Source organism: Brachionichthys hirsutus, chromosome 9, assembly GCF_040956055.1.
Source record: "Brachionichthys hirsutus isolate HB-005 chromosome 9, CSIRO-AGI_Bhir_v1, whole genome shotgun sequence".
Taxonomy (NCBI): Eukaryota; Metazoa; Chordata; class Actinopteri; order Lophiiformes; family Brachionichthyidae; genus Brachionichthys; species Brachionichthys hirsutus.
Window position 1 is genome coordinate 8628423 of NC_090905.1, and position 18256 is coordinate 8646678.

Consider the following 18256-nt stretch of genomic DNA (forward strand, 5'->3'; position numbering starts at 1 on the left):
GGGGGATGGGCTGTGCTATTCCACTTGGTACTTGGTACAGGTTTATTCTGCTGACCGCCCTGCTATGTTTTTAATCCGTGTGCTGTGATGATAATGATTTTGAGTCTCTGTTTCTAAGGTGACCAACATGTCTGAAGAGCTGACGATCCTGGAGAACTGCTTGAAGGAAGCAGAAACGGGAACTGATGGTCAGGAGGACGTGTGCATGTCGGACGCTGCCCAGAACAGCACGGAGACGGCCATCCAGTCGCTGATTGAGACGCTGAGAGCCAGAGATTTCTGCTCTGCACTCACACAGGTCAAAGTCTTCAGGTGAGAGCCGCGCTGTGTGTTCTGCGGCACGGACGCACAAAATGACGGCTCATCGGTTCATCGATGAACTAGAGATCCTAATTTTAAAAGGGAGCGTCGTCTCGCTTCAGAAAGTTGCCTTGGACCAGTTAATATGTGCTAGTAGCAATGTCACTCCATTTTTATTCCTTTATTCCAATATAATTCAAATACAATTATTCAAAATACAAGCTTCAAATGTTTGTCACTATGCATTTTTATCAACGTGTTATTCTTTTCTTTTTCTTCCAATACTCCAAACTCTGATGCGGTTGATCAGAAATACTTGAAACACAAATGTTCACCCCGTCATTAAATGTTCTACCACCTCACATCTTGGTTCTAAACGGTCCCCGTATGTCTTCACCCCCCCACGCCTCTCTCTGCAGGTCATTGTGGCCCAACGACATATTTGGCAACGAGACCGACAACGCAGTCCAGACCCTTCTTCACATTTACTTCCGTCACCAGACGCTGGGTCAGACGGGCTGCCTGGCGGTGGTGGGGCCCAGCAGGGACCTGTCTCAGGCTAGCACCCGCCTCATGGAGCTCAACCTGCAGATCCGGGAGGCCCTGAGCCAGGCGCAGGCCTGCCAGCAGCACGCCACCGTGGTCAGCACTGGACTGTGAAGCAGCCGGCGCTGCAGGCCTGGACAAAATACACAGACCTCACATCAGCTGTAGAGAGACGGCAGACTGGGGGGACTTCAGAGGAGGACGATGAGACTCCACCTACAAAGGGCTAAGGGATGCGTGGGAATGACTGACTCTTTGCATATATTATTACATGTATGAATGCTTAAAGCTAACATTTCCTTCCCTGACTAAGCAAACTTTGCAAAATTCCGTTGCAATAAGTGAAGTGGCGGCGAGGACACGATGTTTTGTTTTGTTTTCTTTGTTGGATCTGCCCCGGCTGGGAGACGGTGTCGAATCAGGACAGTCCAGAGAAGCCGGCAAGCAAACGGAAAGGTCTTGTTTAAAAAAACAAAAAGGTTTTCAGACGCATGCTTGAAAGAGAAAAAGCACTGCAAGAATATTTTTTTGAGAAATGTATTTTTTATTAGAGCTAACATCCTAGGTTGTAAATGTTAGGCTATTTAACATGTACTTGTAAACCCTGTGAGAGACGTTTGCCTCCAGGGAGTGTAAAAAGAGAAATGTTTATTGATCTGCTTTGAGAGGAGAGTCCCCTTCAACAGGTCTTAATACAAAACTCAATCTTTAACCAAATACGTAGCTGCCTTTAGAGACTCTGGACTGTGTGATATATATTAGATATTCTGGTATACACGCACACATTAATGCATTTAATTGCACAGCAGTGCAGACTGGCTACAGCTCATTATGGATACGTAACTTATTTTACTCTGTATATATTTTAGAGACTGTATAGTGTAAAACCATTATTTTTCCCTTGTACTTTTGTGTAATGCACTGCTCATCCAAATAGGGTGTATGTATAAAGCTAATGTGATGAGTGAAACCAGATTTGAGTCTTTAATTTGTTCCACCTCTGTCATCCAATCACAACTTCCAAACCTCCCAGAGGCTTCCTGAGACGTTGGTTTATGGTCTTGCAAACCGGGTCGGGGCTCGTTTCGGGACGAGCCTGTCTGCCGTCACGATGTGGACGGCGTGGGAGATGAAACGTAGCCTCCATCTGCTGTTGGACCGTGCGGGTCCAGCCAACTCTTATGCATTCCTCCCCTTTTGTGTTAGCATGCCACCTGGGCGTCGGTGATGCTTGGAACCTGAGGAAGGGGCCCCGAGGTGTGCGTCTAGGGCGAAGCGGCACTCGTCCTGGGCTACGTCGCTTTCAGAAGGAGACGTTGGGGTCACTGAACTTGCACTGCGGCTCTACTTACTGCTGCTGTGACCGCTAGACGTGAACCGCTGCCCAAATGCTTTCTGGGTATTTTGTCATGGCACATTCTAACGTTCACTGTATTCATTCCTCAGAGTTTTTTCTTCTCCCTTCCTTGTCTGGTACATTTGAATGCTGTTATTTAATGAATATTTACCTGGAAGATGTTTTCATGTAGCGATGCGTTACTTGTTTTTTTGTTCACTCACATGCCAGCCTTCTCTGGATAAATAAAAACCTAATCCTACGATACGAGCCTGCTTCATTTCACTACATGAAGAACTTGACATCAAACTTAAAGTATCGAGACAATCTGGATGAGCTGCTTGTTTACCAAGCAGTGATATTCAGAAGCGGCAGCAATCTTAATTTTATTGTAAATGATTAATCCAGTCAAACATGACTATTTACATTAGATTCTCACTGAAGACACCAATTGATAGCACAGAATTATCCAAACAATGAACTCTTCATATTCTTCAGCCACCCTTTACCTTGACTGCCTCTCTACAGACCCTTTTGAGTTCCATGAATTCATCTGAAAAGGTTTTCCATCAGCCTGGAAGGATTCCCAGAGGTTCTGAGACTTGTTGACCTTTTCTCCTTCATGCGTTTCACATCCCAAACCATCTCCATTGGGTTCAGGTGACAGCCCATTGTTTTTCTTTACATAGCCGATTGGTTCCCGTCATAATCTGGATTCTAACATTTGTCGATATGGCTGTCAACTGTGTAACCATCCTGACTTCTGTGCAGAACCGATGTTCCCAACCCCAAGACGAAGGAAAGACAATCCACAGGTGAGTCTTGATGAGGCTCATCTGTGAATTGGAAGCCATTTCAGGTGACCACCTTCTGAAGCCCACTGAGGGAAGGCCAAGGGTTTACAAAGCTGCCATCAAATCAAAGGGGAATCTAAATTCCAAGTTCTTAAACAATTTTTTTTATTTGCTACATAACTATATCTTGCATCACAGTTTTGGTGTATTCAGTTTGGCTTCTATTATTTCTACATCGTAGATACAATGAGAGTACTTTGTCCAAGTGGCCAAACTTTTGACCGGCAGCACATATCTCCAGCCTTTTATAATCTTTAAAGCTGTAATTTTTTAATCTCTGAATTTAAACTTCCAGTTCATTTTTGAACCATTACCCTTCATTTCCACTACTAGTAAGAACTGATGTGAAAATAACGCCTCGTGACAGAATGCAAGTTAGCCCTTTATTTTGTCGTGCTTCCCATTAATTTCAACACAAACAGGCACAAAACTAAGATTTGAAACAGGCTGAATCAAGATGCCGCCATTGCATCTGCAAATATGGTGGCGCAGGAGCTGGACTGATGGGTCGCAGAGCAAGTTCAGTTAAGACGCCTCTTACACGATGTACTTGAAGCTGAACGTGCTCTCGCAGGAGAGCGGCTTGCCTTTGCATCTGCCGCACAAATCCTGTCGGTGGGGCCGCTTGGGGTCGACGTGGCGTTGAGTTATCTCACAGGTACAACGCGCCTTGTTGCACGTCTAGAGAGAGAAACGATGGACTTGGGTTTAACTTGAGGCTCAGGGGACGCTTTAATGCAGAGGGGGTGTTAGGAAAGGGCTTACGTGACATGTGATGTCCTCCACGCGGTATGGGTTGAAGTCTTTCTGGCATTTTCTGCAGAACTGTTTGAAATACACCTGAAACAAGCCAGGATTAGGGCAGATTTCAAACTGGACGCTTTGATCCAAGCAACAGGTTCTGATGCCTGAAGTTTCAATTTGAGACAGACATTCTAAAATCTAGATCTAGTCATGGAAACATTAGTTCACAGGCTGAAGGAGTAGCTAACAATACTGGTAACGTCTGATTTAATGCAATTATTAGCCGATTACCGATTGGATTAAGGGGCCCCTAAGAGAAAAGGAATGCCTCACCTTATTAGTGCCCTGAACACACCAGACATAAGCGCTCTCCCATCGTAGATTGCATCCTCTGCAGTGATAATATCCGTACTTCTGCTCCAGGAACTGATTGGCATAGAAACACGTCAGTGAGTGACGGGAAAGAGGCCAGACCAATCTCAAAATCAGGGCTGGAATTTATGACATCTTCTGGCCGGCAGTGAATGAGAGGAAGACAATTCATGACAAAACATCAAATTAAACCAGTACATGAAGGTGACTTTGTGTTGCAGCTGATATTTAAAGTCCCAACAGCAGTAGCAGCCAATTTGAGACCCAGCACACACACACACACACACACACACACACACTGCAGCAAGTCTTCATGCAGTAAACCAGAGCATGGTGAGACACCTGGTGTTTGAAGGGGAGGAGCCGACTAAGACACACCTCCTGGCTCTGATTGGAGGCTTGGATTCAGGTGTGATTTTGCACATTAGGAGCGCTAGGTGGGGCTGTAGGTGTCTATTTTTCTCACATTATCCCATCATATAGCACTGCGAGGAAACCGAGCTGGTCTCAGATCAGTCATTTTAAGGGGTTCCCAGCTGCAGCTTTTAAGTCTCACCTGGAACCGCGTGCGCGCCTTGCCGTCTAAGCCGCCTGTGGCCGGCTGCGCGTCCCCGCTCTTCTGTCTGGACTTGGTCCTTCTGCGCTGGGTCTTGTTGGACTCTCCTTCCTCTCCAGTCTGGCTCTTGTTGGACTCTCCTTCCTCTCCAGTCTGGTTATCCTCGCTCTTCTCCCCGCTGCTTTCCCCCGGGGGGTCCCCGGGTGGGGCTCCAGCCTGCGCCTCTCCGCGGGGGGCTTCCTCGTTGTTGTTGTTGTTGTTGTTCTCATCCACCAGGAAGGAGGTAACACTTCTGTAGGCGATGGGTGAATACACGGCGAGCGTGCGCGGGTAACGCACGGCGCCCGTCGCCTTGGGGCTGCCGGGCGTCGCGGGCTCCTGCTTCGCTCTGCGCCACGAGTCCCGCTTCGCGCCCAGGAGGGTCCGCGGGCCGATGGCGCACTGCACCGACGCGTCTCTCCTCGGGTTCACCTGCACCGCCACGTCTTTGGTGTTGGCCTTCCGGAGCCTCGGGGTGAGCTTCGGGTTGATCTGGGACAGGATGGACTTGAGCCGGGCGCGCTGCTGGTTGCTGAACGCGTCCGACGCGTCCCGGCAGTGCGAGAAGCAGCTTTTGTATTTCCACCCCGCGGCCCTCGGCCTGGGGTACCTGCCCGCGTACGGGTTGTAGGATGAGTAGTAGTAGCTGTCGGCTGGCTCGTCACAGTACGTCGCCATTTTTTGTTCAACCAGCCAATGCGCCAAGGCGCAGGGAGTTAAATAGATTGGACGCCATTAACCCTAATTAAGGTCAGCTGGGGGGGCCATATCCGCTCGTCTTCATCCAAACGGCGCGCGTGGCGACACGAACGCCTTTTTGATTTGTTTCTATACATTTTATTTTCATGATACAGTTTATAATAAACACATATTTGTACATTTGGTTCGGACTGGGTTGGCGCTGCAATAAATATATTTTCACTCACACGCATGCGCACGCAACACGCACGCAGCGCTCATTTGTGACACTAAACTGTCTCTGGATGAAGCCATGATTTAATGCAGCGAGGTCCTGATGCTGGACCTCCTCCATCTGCAGAGCTGTTTCTCCATCCATGATCAGTTCTTCTGCAGGTCTCCTTTTCCTCCCTACGTCTGACTGGAAACTGCATTTTTAACATTTGCACATTAAACCGGTGTTGGGTCAGGAGGGCAGGGGTCCAGCGTGACGGTGTTCGGGTCACTCGCTGTCACAGTTCCATAAGAGGAGTCAAAGTCCTCGTCGTGGAACCTCTCGTACGTGACGTCCTCACCGTCCCCCGAGGGGTCTGGCTTGTGCAGGACCTTCTTCCTGTACGTCCTGTAGGCCACGATGAAAATCCCAGCCTCGGCCACTTGGAACAGGGCGTAGAGCAGAGGGAACATGTACATCCCCCCCATCAGCTGAGGGGGGAAGGCCAGCTTCAGGATGGCGGTGCACAGCTGTACGTTCTGACAGCCGGTCTCCAGAGAGACGGCCCTGCGGCTGTTGGGCGGCAGGTGAAAGAGGACGGCCAGGCCGTATCCGGCGGCGTAGCCGCACAGAGGCATCAGGAGAGCCACCGCGTAGACGGAGGGCGGGATGGTGGACAGCAGCTCCGGCCCCAGCATGGCTCCGGTTAGGATGAAGAGCAGCACAAGCGTGACCAGCAGAGACCACAGAGATGCCTGGGAAGGATGGGGGGGGGGGGGGGGGGGTTATTTGAGGAGATACTTCCTGACGCCATTATTACTAGTCGGGTGGCAGAGGGGGAAATTACGCAGTGCGCTTCTGAGCAAAACCAAAGTGTGGTGGGGGCGGGTTAAATAAAACCAGGATTAAATTACCCGCTTTACTGTTTCCACTCCACAAGTCAAAGGAAACATAACATTGAGGAAACTGCTTAAAGTACCTTTAAGACGACGTCGGCCACGCGTGTGTGGCGGTGCCTCAACACAACTCCTAAGCCGATGGGGATGAGAGTGCTGCACAGGGTCAGGGTGATGGCCCCGAAGGGCATGAGGTTCACCACGGGGGTGTTGATCCAGGCCCGGCTGTAGATCCACAGACACAGCGGCATCAGCACCAGCGCCAGGAGGGTGGATGAAATGGTCATGATGACGCTGGAGGAGGGAGAGCAGAGGCGCGCCGTTTTATTCCAGTACGGGGCTGCTGGTTTAGTGTTTATGGTTTTGCGAATTGAAGTATAGTCATGCGTAAAGTTGAGTAAAATCCTGTCGTCGTGCGTAATTTGCGCGTAATTTGCGCCTCGCAAAACAGAGACAATGTTCACTTTCTTGACTTAATATTTACGCAGACGGGTGGAGCGCGTTTACCTTAAATTCATTTCTCCGTGCGCCAGCAGAGACAAGATATTGGACAGATTTCCTCCCGGGCAGCAGCCGCACAGGAGAACGGCCATCGCTGCCACATCGTCCAGAGAGAAGCTGAGCGCCAGCAGAAACGCCACCAAGGGCATGATGACGAACTGACAGATCAGTGCCAGCAGCACCCCGACGGGTCTGCGGACGTGGCCTCCGAGCTGACCGACGTCCACCGTGCAGCCCAGCCCCAGCATGGTGACGCAGAGAACGAGTCCCACGAACACGTTGATTCCGTGATTGAGCGGGGAATCCCAAAACGCGGGCATCAGATATGAGGCTTCAGTCGGCGGAGCCGCCGTAAACTCAGCCCCACGGGCTGGGCTGGATCCGCTGCCTCTGCTGGAGTTCTCCATGGCGCAACAGGACAGGGGACAGCGTGCGTAAAATGACTCCCCTAAAGGCGCGCTGCCACTAATGAGTCGGCGCGGAGGACGCAGTGGTCAGAGGGTGTGATGGTGGCACGGCACTGATAGTAGACTCACTGCGTCAGGCTGGAGTCATCCATTGGCTCATTGATAGACGCGCAGAGCCGGGGGGAGGCTGCGCACGTCCTTGAGCTCCATTGAGAGTATAATGGGCCAATCAACAACGCGCGGGCTGCGCTTTCGCACGGGCGCGCCGCTCATTCATGGATAAGGGCCGTAAAATATCAATGAAATGACAGTTTGGCCCTTCCAGAAATGACACCCACTCCGGCGTAGGCTCGGCTGCCCTTCATATTTCCTGTTGGAATACGAAGAGCATCTTTTACGCACGGGAACTGAGGCAGCTGTGTGTGTCGAGGTTGATTAAGCCTACAGCCGGATGACAATTGTACGCGTCTTCATTCTGGTGCAGCAAACTGAAAATCTGCCGGCCCGTTCCTCTCGATGGAACGGCTAGTTGTTACATGGAGTGTGCGCATTGCGCGCAAGACAAGCTTAATGGTGCGCAGGTCTCATGTTTGCTTTGAGAGATGGTTATTAATGTGACACTTTCTGTGGAATATTCTGTTCTAAATATTCCACTCGTTCACTTAGAAATGTAAAAATCTACACAACATAAACATGTTTCATCATCAGACGTACAAAACTACAGTGATTTAAGAATTAATAGTAATCATTCACATCCCTGCTGTGAACTGTAGATGCAGAACTGATCCGCAGCCTCTTTCTGACTGAGTCTGGGTAAAAACTGTTTTGTTATACAACCTCTTATTAGTAATAATCACTTTGAGCCTTTGTTAGTAGATTGATTTTCAGCTGACAGCTTTCCTAACAATGTGCTGCTGTTCAGTTTTACATTTTTTGTCTTCATTATTTTCATCCGGGGGCCTTTCACCTTTCTGTGATGTTTATGAGCTCAGCTCTGCTGGGCAGCGTCAGGAAATGCAGTTTTCTAGCATAATAATATTTCTATCCTCTGACACCATCATGTAAAATATTGTGTTCTGCGGCTGTGACCATTGGTTCCCTGCAACATTTACTCATCCTTATCTACTGTGTGTGTTTGTGTGTGTGGACTGTGTCAGGTCGTGGTAACACACACAGAGGGAGCGTCCAGAGAAAATTAAAGCAGTGACGCCATGTCTTCAGGGCACAGAGTCTGTAGAGGGAAGGGACGATTTCCACCGGCCAGTGACTCAGATGTTCCGTCTCCTCCCTTCCTGACGATGCACAATATCCCCCATTAAACCGGTGACTCCAGGTGTGGTACACTGCGGCAGGATGTGCGTAGAATACATAAGAAACCCCCCCTTGGAGTGCTTTATTGTCAAGTCAGATATATTAGCATGTAGCTACTATGATTCTATAATATATAAAACTAACCAGCGAATGCAGATTCCCCACCAAATGCTTGGGTCTCTGTAAAATACGTACATGAGCCTAAAACACTTCGGGCGATGATTCACTGTAAATGAAATTGCCAGTTCTGATCAAACTTTATTCATGAATCTATCCTGCAGAATGATGAGTCCTTTGTTTTATTGATAAAACCGATAACTGTTCTGAAATATGCACAGGATAAATAAAACAACAAGAATCCAAGAAGAGAGAACAATGTTTAGCTTTTATTTGAAATGTGAATTCACACAGGGAAACCAAATTTCAGGGCCGTGGATATAAAAAAAATGCAATAACAAAAGGTTTCACACAAAAGGTGTGCTTTCTTTTTGCAACATTCGTTCTAACTGTCCACTGAATCCGAGTTTTACCGGAGGCACCTTTCTCTGTAATAAATAATTTCATTTCATTCTAAATATGAAGGCGCATTTTTTAAAGCAATTATAAATGTACTGATTCAGTTACATAATCAAACAGGCTAGCAAATCAAATGAGCAGAGATGCAAAACTGCAACCAATATTGGCAAAAGCAGAAATTGGCACAAAATGAAAACAAATGAAAAAAATCGAAACTGTAAATTATAGGCACTAGTTTTATAACAGCCACCAAACCAATGAACAGAATGGCTTCCTTAGCACTGGCTCACCATTTGACTCGCAGCACAAGAGGTAAAAGCCAGAAAACCCTCATTCAGCACATTTCACTCGTCTTCGAGGCGGTGGATGATACGCAACAATAATCTGTTACCAGACTTTAATGACGCGGGTCCCTTAATTTAGGATTCCTTTCACACGTCAGATCTAACTCGATGCACTTAAAGAGAAAAGTAAGTTGTTGTGTAAACTGTGGTACAAACCAGAACCGAGACTTTGGCGTCTCCGAAGTTCTGACTCGACACGTTGACAACAGTAAAAGGCTTTGGAGAGTTAGCTTGCAGTTGAAGGTAAAAACGTACATATTTAACAATTGAAAAAAATACTGATGAGGATGTCTGGACATACATTTCTTAAATAATTTGAATAAATAATTTCCCAAAAAATAATTGTGCATACATTCTGGCTGATTTTTACAAGTAGAAGGATTTAAAATTTCATACCCACAGAGATGCATTCACCGCAAGACATCCGCAGTCCTTTACCGCGAGAGGACATTCTCGCCCTGCGCGGCGTCACTGAAAGACGCCGCCCTCCCACGCGTGGAACCATTTCAACCTGAGGGAGGTGGAACAAAGAACGGGCGCGGAGTTGGAGGCAAGCCAGGCGATCCAGTGACGAAGAGGAGAACCGTCCTCTGCTGGCGGCGCTGGAGTCCGGCTGCTTTCTTTGGAATTTCCTGAGCAGTCTGCGCTGCAGAACCGCACCACAGACCCGATGGGAGATCCTCTCTTTTTACAATTAGGAATTTTTTGGGGACATAGTATTTTTCTTTTTTTAAACTTCACTTTAAATTGTATCTAGGTAGATAAAGTGCCATGTTGTAATGTCTGCCTCCTGTTGATAACGTGAGTCTGGCGCCCCCTGTTGCCGCTCCTCAGTAACAGCCCTCTCTCCAGTTGTCAGCCGTTCCGCTGTATGTCCGAGGAGCAGGAAGAGACCTGAGGAGATGACGGAGACAGTTTAGGTTTAGTTATTTTTATAATGGCATCATTCACATCAGAACCAAAGCGGCTTGCCGGCTGGTTTCAACCCGGCTGCTGCCTGTTGTTGACGCCCCCCCCCATTTTTAAATCTGATGCAAGCTGAGGCGGGGTGCGTGGGAGGAGAACGCACCTGCGCACAGGTTGGGCCAGTTTGCTGCGAGGCAGTGGAATCCCGCCTCCTCCTGGAGGAGCGCTGGGGCGGGGCAGGCTGCTGCGGGGTGGAACCAGGGAGCGGGTGGGGGTGGAGGTGGCAGAACCAGGGTTGGACGTGGCCTTTACCGGCTGCCTCAAGGCCAGTGGGGACGGGGCGGCTGGAGTTCGCATCTTACTGGGAGAGGGAACTGAAGACAGACAGAGCAGGAACACAGTGAGCTCAACCCGAAGCGTTTCTCGACGCTCCTTCACGAGCTGTACGACGATGACCAACAATCTACACACATCGGAAACACAAAACAACGGCCAAACACACACGTGCAGCTCGTCCTGAACGGCATTCAACACCAATTCACAAATGAATTCGAACATATGACGATTTTAGAAACCATAAAAGAAACACAAACATCCACATGAACGATCAAGAGTAACTCGGCTTCCTCCTACGATCCGAAATGTGCTGACAGAAATGGGGGGGATGCACACATCATACCACGACATCTAGACGATGACTAATACTTATGGAACGGTGGAAGCCTTCAGTGAATACTCACTGAAATCCCCTTCTTCTCCAAAGCAACAGGAGAGTGGGACTAGACAAAGATGAAGACAACAGACACAGGCCTTAATTCAGAGCTGCCGGGGAGGAAGGTGCTGCTGGTGGGCGGGCTTCCCGGTCTCATTCAGCACCTGTTGCCTTCCTTAAACTCACGCATGGCTCTCTACCAGTGTCGGCAACAACATGAGGTGGGGGTGGCGAGCAGCGGAACATTAGCCTTAGTTAAATGTGAAACAGCAGGATGTCGGACGGCCCGCCGGCGGGAGACGTCCCGTTAAACCGCGTATGTGAAGGCCGGCCATGCACCCAGTGCACCTGGATTCAATGCTTGCTTTAAAAGAATCAGTAAATCACGGCAAACATTTCAGGTAATGCACATTAAGCAACACGAAAAGTTGAAAAGTAAGACCACGGAATGAATTTGTAGTACTAGTATTTGCAAATAATGAAGAAACAAAACACAAGCAGGAGAAAACGTCCTTGGCTGCGTTACAGATCATTTCGTATTGTTCACGCTACACAGACAGTTTGTGTGTATGTGTCCCTGCGATAAACTGGCGCCGTCAGTTGGGATCGGCTCCAGTAAAACCTGAGACTGATTCGGATAAACGGCCGAAGACGAGACGATTATGGATCGTCTTCAAGAAGATGAATGAATGATACTGAAAACCTTAATACTCATAATCCTTTTCATCGGAACCAGCCGAAGAGACCGGCAGCTGCACGGACCTTCCGCTGATCCCGTCCAGCATCCTACTCCTTCAGCACACGAGCGGCTCATTAACACATCACGTATGCACGTGGCCGTGAGCGAGACTGATCTCAGCCTCCAGCTGATTCAGGGTGTTACCTCGAAGGGCACTTGGGCTTTGGAGGTGCTGTTTGGGTTTCGGGGAGGAGCGAGAAGTTGTTGGGTGTCTCGGAAGCTGAGCTTTCGCTGGAAAACAGGGACATTTCAGCATGGCGTTCATCTTCATATCGCCTCATATTTATAACAGGGCTGAAGGAAAGCCTGAGGTGCGAGACGGTGACCACTAGGGGGCGCTAAGCAGCTTGGATTCAGGCGGGACAGTTGGGTTCACATGCTTTACAGCCAAGAAGAGCCGGTGGTGCAGGCAGACATTTAGGAGCCTTTTCTCTATTATACAAAAATGTGTCCTATTTTTCTGAATGGAAAGAACTACCTCAAAAGATTCTCACATGCATAGAGGTAGACAAACAATGCAAGTAATAGTTCGTGCACGAAATATGTCAGCTGACTGTAACTATGACGACTGAATGAAGCAGACAAAGTGAGTTCTGGCTGGAGAAACGCTGCATACGAAGAACAGAACGCCATTTCTGGCTGCTTCATTTGAATCCAGCACGAAAGCATAGATAGAATATAACAGGTCGTTATTGTCATTACAATAAGGGCAGCGCAACTGGATGAATTAGGAAGAAAATGAGTTCTTTCTCACACAATAACATTATTCATTCAGAAAAACAGGGTTTTCTTTCCTCACGTGAATAAACAAGATGTCTATAAAATAAATGATGAGAATAAAGAGCTGTGATTGAAGCCAGTCAGCGCACGTTTAACCTGCCCTTTGACCTCTGACCTCTACTAGCACAGAAGAATTGCTGCTTCAGGGTTAACTTTATCTCCCATTCCAAGATTACATCAAGTGGAAACCTTTAACCCACAAAGCTGAGAATATAAACTCCCTTTGGATGTGAAGAGTGAATGTGTTTAGTGTTCCTAACCCCGTGTTGCTTTAAGAGGAAGGGTGTGGGTGTGTGTGTGCGTGTGTGTGCGTGCGTGTCCCAATATACTCACCAGCAGACTGGCTCTGATGTCGAGGCGAGCCGTTGGGCACTTGCAGGTTGGACTCGCAGCTACGGCTGTTCTTGACGGGCTCCTGACTCGGGGCCGGCGCCGCGGAGGAGCGTGCGAGGTTGGGCAGGCTGCGGCGCAGCTTTTCTACAGACGCAACAATGGTAGACAATTAGCTCGCGCGTAAAGGCGGCGCTCAGGGGGGCGGCCGATGCGCCGCCGGCTCCACTCGCCTTCGTTCTTCACCACGTTGGTCTGCAGCTCGTGCCCGTGGCCCTGCAGCGAGTGGCGGGGCTGCTGCAGGCGGCTGACGGCGGGCTGAGGCGAGCCGCGGCCGTGGCTGTAGTCGATGGAGCGGGCCGGGGATCGGGAGCGGGGCGAATTCCTCGGGGAGGCGCGAGGAGAGTGTCTCGGGGAGGGGCTGAAGCGGTTGGAGGGCAGATAGAACGCCGGGTGCGCCGCCTCGTCTTCGTCCTCCAGACTGTGTGCGTCCAGCTCCTGGTCGCTGAAGGTGCTGCGCCGCAGCGAGTGGCAGGACGAGCCCGAGCTCCGCCGGGACGCCGTTGCAGCGTAGTCTTGTCTCAAACCTGGGGAACGTGGAGACATTCAGCACCGCTCCGCCACAGGGCGGCGCTGGCGCGCGGCGCCGCTACGTACTCTCCTCCTGCATGCGAGCCAGAATCTGCACGTCGGTGACATCGTTGAGCTTGTAGGTCGTGGACGAGCCCACGGAGTCCTCGTCCATCTCCGACGTGCTCAGCTCGCTGTCCACCGACGACTGCGGGCTCACCGGCGGAGGGTTCCTCTCTGCCGCCGCGTTCCGCTGGTGCCCTGGCGAGAGAACGGGTCGGTGAAACGTGACCTCTAACCCCCGGCCGGTCCAGAGGTGATAGTGAACTACCTGCGTTGCCGGGCAGCAGCTGCTGCCTGACGACGGGCACTCTGCTGGGGGTGGAGGAGGGAGAGTTGAAGCCGCTGCTGTACGGGCTGTTGGCTGCGTTTGTGCTGTAGGGGCTTCCGTAGCTTTGCTGGTTGGAGGGGCTTCCGTAGCTTTGCTGGTTGGAGGGGCTTCCGTAGCTTTGTTGGTTGGAGGGGCTTCCGTAGCTTTGTTGGTTGGAGGGGCTTCCGTAGCTTTGTTGGTTGGAGGGGCTTCCGTACAGGCTCCGGCGCTTGTTGGCTGCAGAGTCACAGAAAGAGAACAATAAACGTCAGTCGGGCTGCAGGACTCACCGAGAGCAGAGACAAAGACAAACAGACAGCCGGCGTCTTAATGAAAGCGCCGCGGCGTGCTGGCAGTCCGGTCGGGTCTCTTAAACCAGATGCTGAGCATCTCAACAATGCAGGACATTCAACACACGGAGAGAACAACACGCTCCTCAGAGCAGCAGTCCGGAGTCCTCCGTCTTTCTCACAGCTCCGACCAGAACGACGGTTATAGTTTGTTTATTTGGACGGCTAATGTCCACTCGTCCCCTCTGTCCCTCTATACGACTGGCTGCGTTTGCACTCTCTCTCTCTCTCTCTCTCTCTCTCTCTTCCTGCAATGTTTATCGCATGCCCTGCTACCGTGCACTTTAATAAGCTTTAGGTTTATTAACTAAACCTACAGCAGCAATCTTTGTTTAAAATCTATCCAGAGCTGGATCATCAGATGGAGAAACTAAACGCAGACATCCGATTCTCCAGCGTGCGCTCAGAAATACGCTCGAACAATCTGCTGATGCACGCAGAAACATCAAAAGGAATCACAGAAACATCAAAAGGGATCTGGAGCGCGGGGACCGCACCAAAACAGCGTCTCCTCAAAACTATAGAAGACGTGGGGGAAACCGTTCTTTGTTGTCGGGCGGATTCAGGCCACTTCTTGTGTTGTAAAATGAACATTTTTACTGGAGGATTTCTCGGCTGCGGAAACTTCAGTTCAGATCCCAATAGAATGAATTCAGAGCCTGAAGGCCCGAGGGGCTTAACCGGTGGAAGAAAATACAAAATAACAGAAGGGATGGATGAAACAAGAGGAGAGCAAACTAAAATGAGAGCGGTGAATACCAGGACAGGACACGGGGTTAAACTAGCAGAGACACGCGAGGAGGAGTTGCAATGACTCAACAGCATGAGGTTTTAGAACAGGCCTAGGAGAGGCCAGCTAAGCGGCCGGGACCCTCTGGGGTCCTGAAGGTGCACCAGGCAGGACGGCACAAAGAGCTGTTCAGCGATTGTTTGCCGAGTCACCTCCTGGACGCGAGTCGTGTAACCGAGCAACGCCGTGGCGTTGACGCAGGGCGTGCAGCCAGAAGGCCGATCGCTCGAGCGCGTGCTCGTTTCATAAAGACAAGAACAAACGACACGAGGAAGCTGTCCCCGACGAAGATCCGCCTCCAGCGAAGCTGAAGATTCTTTTGTGTGTTGTTCAGTCCCCCCCCCCTCTCAGTTTAGCCGTGAGGTTCGTGCCTGGCCCTCCTCGCTAAGAGGCTAACTATAGTTAGCAACGGTCAAAGGTTCCGATGACAGACACGGCGCAGGACTAAAGATAAACCGGACCGAGCCGACGCCTCGTCTACCTGCCAGGCTGAGGTCCAGCCGGTGGATGAGGGAGCGTTTGGCCGACTCCATCTCAGGACCGGGGTTGTCGAGGGCTTGGCGGCACCACACGGCGGGACTGAGGGTTTTCTGCAGGGGGCTGTTCAGCTTGGCCTCGTACAACCTGCAAAAAGAAAAACACACACACACACGCACACACGGCGTTCATGAAGCCGATGCAAGCGACGACACAAACACGCACAGCGCACACGAGATGCGACCCTGCAGCAGATCCCTCAGAGGAAATGGGATTGAGCAGATAACAGCTGTCTGGACAGCGCCTCATCACTAAAAGCAGTGGCAATGAGGTGGAGCGCTAGCTGATGCTAGCTTCTCTTCATTCAGATGGGGTCTAGATATTTGACATGCTGGAATCCATTAGTTATTTATGCGGCTGATTGAAAAATAAAGTACTCTGCAAATGCCTTTAAGACTTACAAGCTTCAATTCAGATTATTTTTTGCTCAGATCAGATTTGGTTACTTGGATACTAATATTGATCGCGTGCATTCATAATTACAGGTTATCTCGAATGTGAATCCCTCGTTCCAGGCATACATTTTTCCTGAAACGTCTCGGTCAGCATAATAAAACAAACAAAAAGCCGCGAGTCGTGAGTCGCGTTACATGTTAGAGGTGAACGAATGCGTGACGTGGAGCTGCCCGGAGGACAGCGAACGCTTCAGCTGTTCGTGGGGCAGCCGATCTGCGTTGCTGCATTCAGACGCGTAAAAGTCTGATCTGAACGGCCACAAACGGGGCACGAGACCAACCCAGGAGCAAAGGAGCCGAACAAGTCAGATTTATTCAAACCGAAATGAGCGTCTTTACCCAGGCTGTGTTAGCGTAGCGTAGCTCATACTAAATCACATGTTGGACTAGATTATTTGCCGGCTACACTGCTTGTGTAAAGGTCACCGGGTTCCTGCTTAGTCAGCTGTTTTGATCGTAACTGTGAAATCTCTTAAAGCGGCCAGAGAATCCTGACTCCTGATCAATATGTAAAACGAGTGAACTCGTTTCCGTTTCCTTCATTCAAAGAGTAGCAGGACTGTGCGTTCGCCCTGAGAGGAGAGGAGAGGAGAGTTCCTGCAGCCCGATTGCAGACCTGACTTGTAGTATTTCTACGCTGAAGGGCTCCTCGTGAATCCGTCCCGTCTCTTCTTTGTGTTTTTGCTCTTTGAATTGGGATGAAAGGCAACAATCAGACTCAATGATTAGCATCCCTGCGGAGCCTCCTGATGGGAAACGCCTTCAATTCACAACAACATGAGCACAGAAGCGTAACCATGGCAACCTCTCCCACAGGACAGCTGGAACGATGGAAACAACTTTCGTTTTGACTGGGAGCACTGGTCTCCAGCCCGGGGGCCTCTAAGATGATGGAAAGAGAACCCATATGCTTCATTTGTGACGTCATAACATCGCGGCTAAACAACACGTGACCCGCGGACGAGGCTCATGCCCGTCCCCGAGGGGACAAGGCAGACACAGGCCATAGAGACGCCTCGCCCGTCCAGTGTCCACACTCACCAGCTGTCCTCGTCCTCGTGGAGACAGTCCATGTCCTCGAGGTCCAAGATGTCCACTTCGTCCAGTATCGACGTGTCCCCTTCCCCCGTGATGAAGACCCCGGCCGCGTCCGAACAGAGCGAGTCCGTGCTGGACGCCCTCCCGAAGCCGCCGCCGTAGGACAGCCTGGGGCTCGAGCAGCGGCTGTTCTCCAGCAGCCCCGCCCCGGGGAAGCCCCCCCGCCCGGCGGGCTCGTACCCGTCGCTGAGGGGCCGCTGGCTCCCCGGCAGCGTCGCCGTCCGACTCCGAAGCTGCTCGTTCTGCTGCTCGAGCTTCTTCACCAAGTCCTGGAGCTTCCGCACCTCCAGGTCCGCGTTGATGTTCGAGTTGATGTCCTCCATTAGCGGCTCTCGCGGCTCCGGCCTTCTCCGGTGTTTTCCGGTGTTTCCCCGCCGCTGCTTTCCGTGTTTTGGTTTTACGCGGAATATTATCTGCGTGTTTAAAGAAGAAACTTCGGCGTCGTCATCTTCTCCGGTTTGTCGCGCTCACGGGTTGGGTCGAGGCCATTTTCATAATAGTCGTCACGTCACTCGCTGCGTGGAAAAGACCAACAGGCGGTGGGTGAAGACGTCACGACGTTCCGCGTCGGGAGCGAGCGCGTAACGCGACCAACACCTAAAGCGCGTCTCCCAAACCCGCAGAGAACTCGTCCTGATGAACAAAGAGTTTGGGTTTACTAGTCCGTGGAGAGACACAGAGCACCGCTGGACAGATGTGCATCAGTCTTAGTGGGAGGGTTGGTGCGCTCGTGCGTAATTGCGCACAGCTGATACGGTCTTCGCGCAGCGAAAATCCACGTTGCGCACACAAAAAACACACACATCCTTTGCTTGTTGATTCTATCTGTTTTATTTGTTGATTTTATCTCTTGTTTTTGTTATTTATTTTTATACTATTGTGTACTTTGAGATTTGATTTCAAATATAAAGTGCGTTTAAAATAAAATGTATTATTATGATGTTGCTCAAAGTTGTCCAAGGGACTGTTCAGGGAGTTTGTGTGTTTGCTCAGATGCATGAAAAA

General features: G+C 50.3%; 4 protein-coding genes across 5 annotated transcripts in view; 1 reads left to right on the plus strand and 3 right to left on the minus strand.

Annotated features, from left to right (window-relative positions):
- fryl (furry homolog, like) overlaps nt 1-2432 on the plus strand; it is a 41110-nt gene extending 38678 nt beyond the window's left edge. The window contains exons 62-63 of the mRNA XM_068743817.1: nt 119-312; nt 720-2432. Of these exons, the coding sequence (XP_068599918.1) occupies nt 119-312; nt 720-960 (435 nt within the window). The 3' untranslated portion in view covers nt 961-2432. The remainder of the gene's footprint in view (nt 1-118; nt 313-719) is intronic.
- Nucleotides 2433-3573: 1141 nt separating this feature from the next.
- zar1 (zygote arrest 1) lies at nt 3574-5425 on the minus strand. Its single transcript, XM_068743819.1, has 4 exons — nt 4709-5425; nt 4114-4206; nt 3802-3876; nt 3574-3717 (listed from the first exon to the last, which is right to left on the minus strand). Exons 1-4 carry the CDS (start codon nt 5423-5425, stop codon nt 3574-3576), a joined length of 1029 nt encoding a protein of 342 aa, XP_068599920.1.
- A 450-nt stretch (nt 5426-5875) lies between these two features.
- On the minus strand, nt 5876-15375 carry slc10a4 (solute carrier family 10 member 4). 2 transcript variants are annotated; one of them, XM_068743821.1, is made up of 4 exons: nt 15345-15375; nt 7043-7367; nt 6619-6829; nt 5876-6394 (listed from the first exon to the last, which is right to left on the minus strand). In XM_068743821.1, exons 2-4 carry the CDS (start codon nt 7354-7356, stop codon nt 5876-5878), a joined length of 1044 nt encoding a protein of 347 aa, XP_068599922.1. In that variant the 5' UTR covers nt 7357-7367; nt 15345-15375. The 2 variants fall into 2 exon arrangements, with proteins under 2 accessions (XP_068599922.1, XP_068599921.1); XM_068743820.1 differs by lacking the exon at nt 15345-15375 and having other exon boundaries at nt 7043-7401.
- Nucleotides 9113-17844, minus strand: slain2 (SLAIN motif family, member 2). The gene is made up of 11 exons (XM_068743818.1): nt 17195-17844; nt 15643-15785; nt 14240-14258; nt 13983-14131; nt 13739-13912; nt 13315-13668; nt 13085-13228; nt 12116-12202; nt 11261-11299; nt 10684-10894; nt 9113-10508 (listed from the first exon to the last, which is right to left on the minus strand). The coding sequence occupies exons 1-11, from the start codon at nt 17572-17574 to the stop codon at nt 10445-10447; spliced, it is 1764 nt and encodes a 587-aa protein (XP_068599919.1). The 5' UTR covers nt 17575-17844; the 3' UTR covers nt 9113-10444.
- Between the last annotated feature and the right edge of the window lie 412 nt (nt 17845-18256).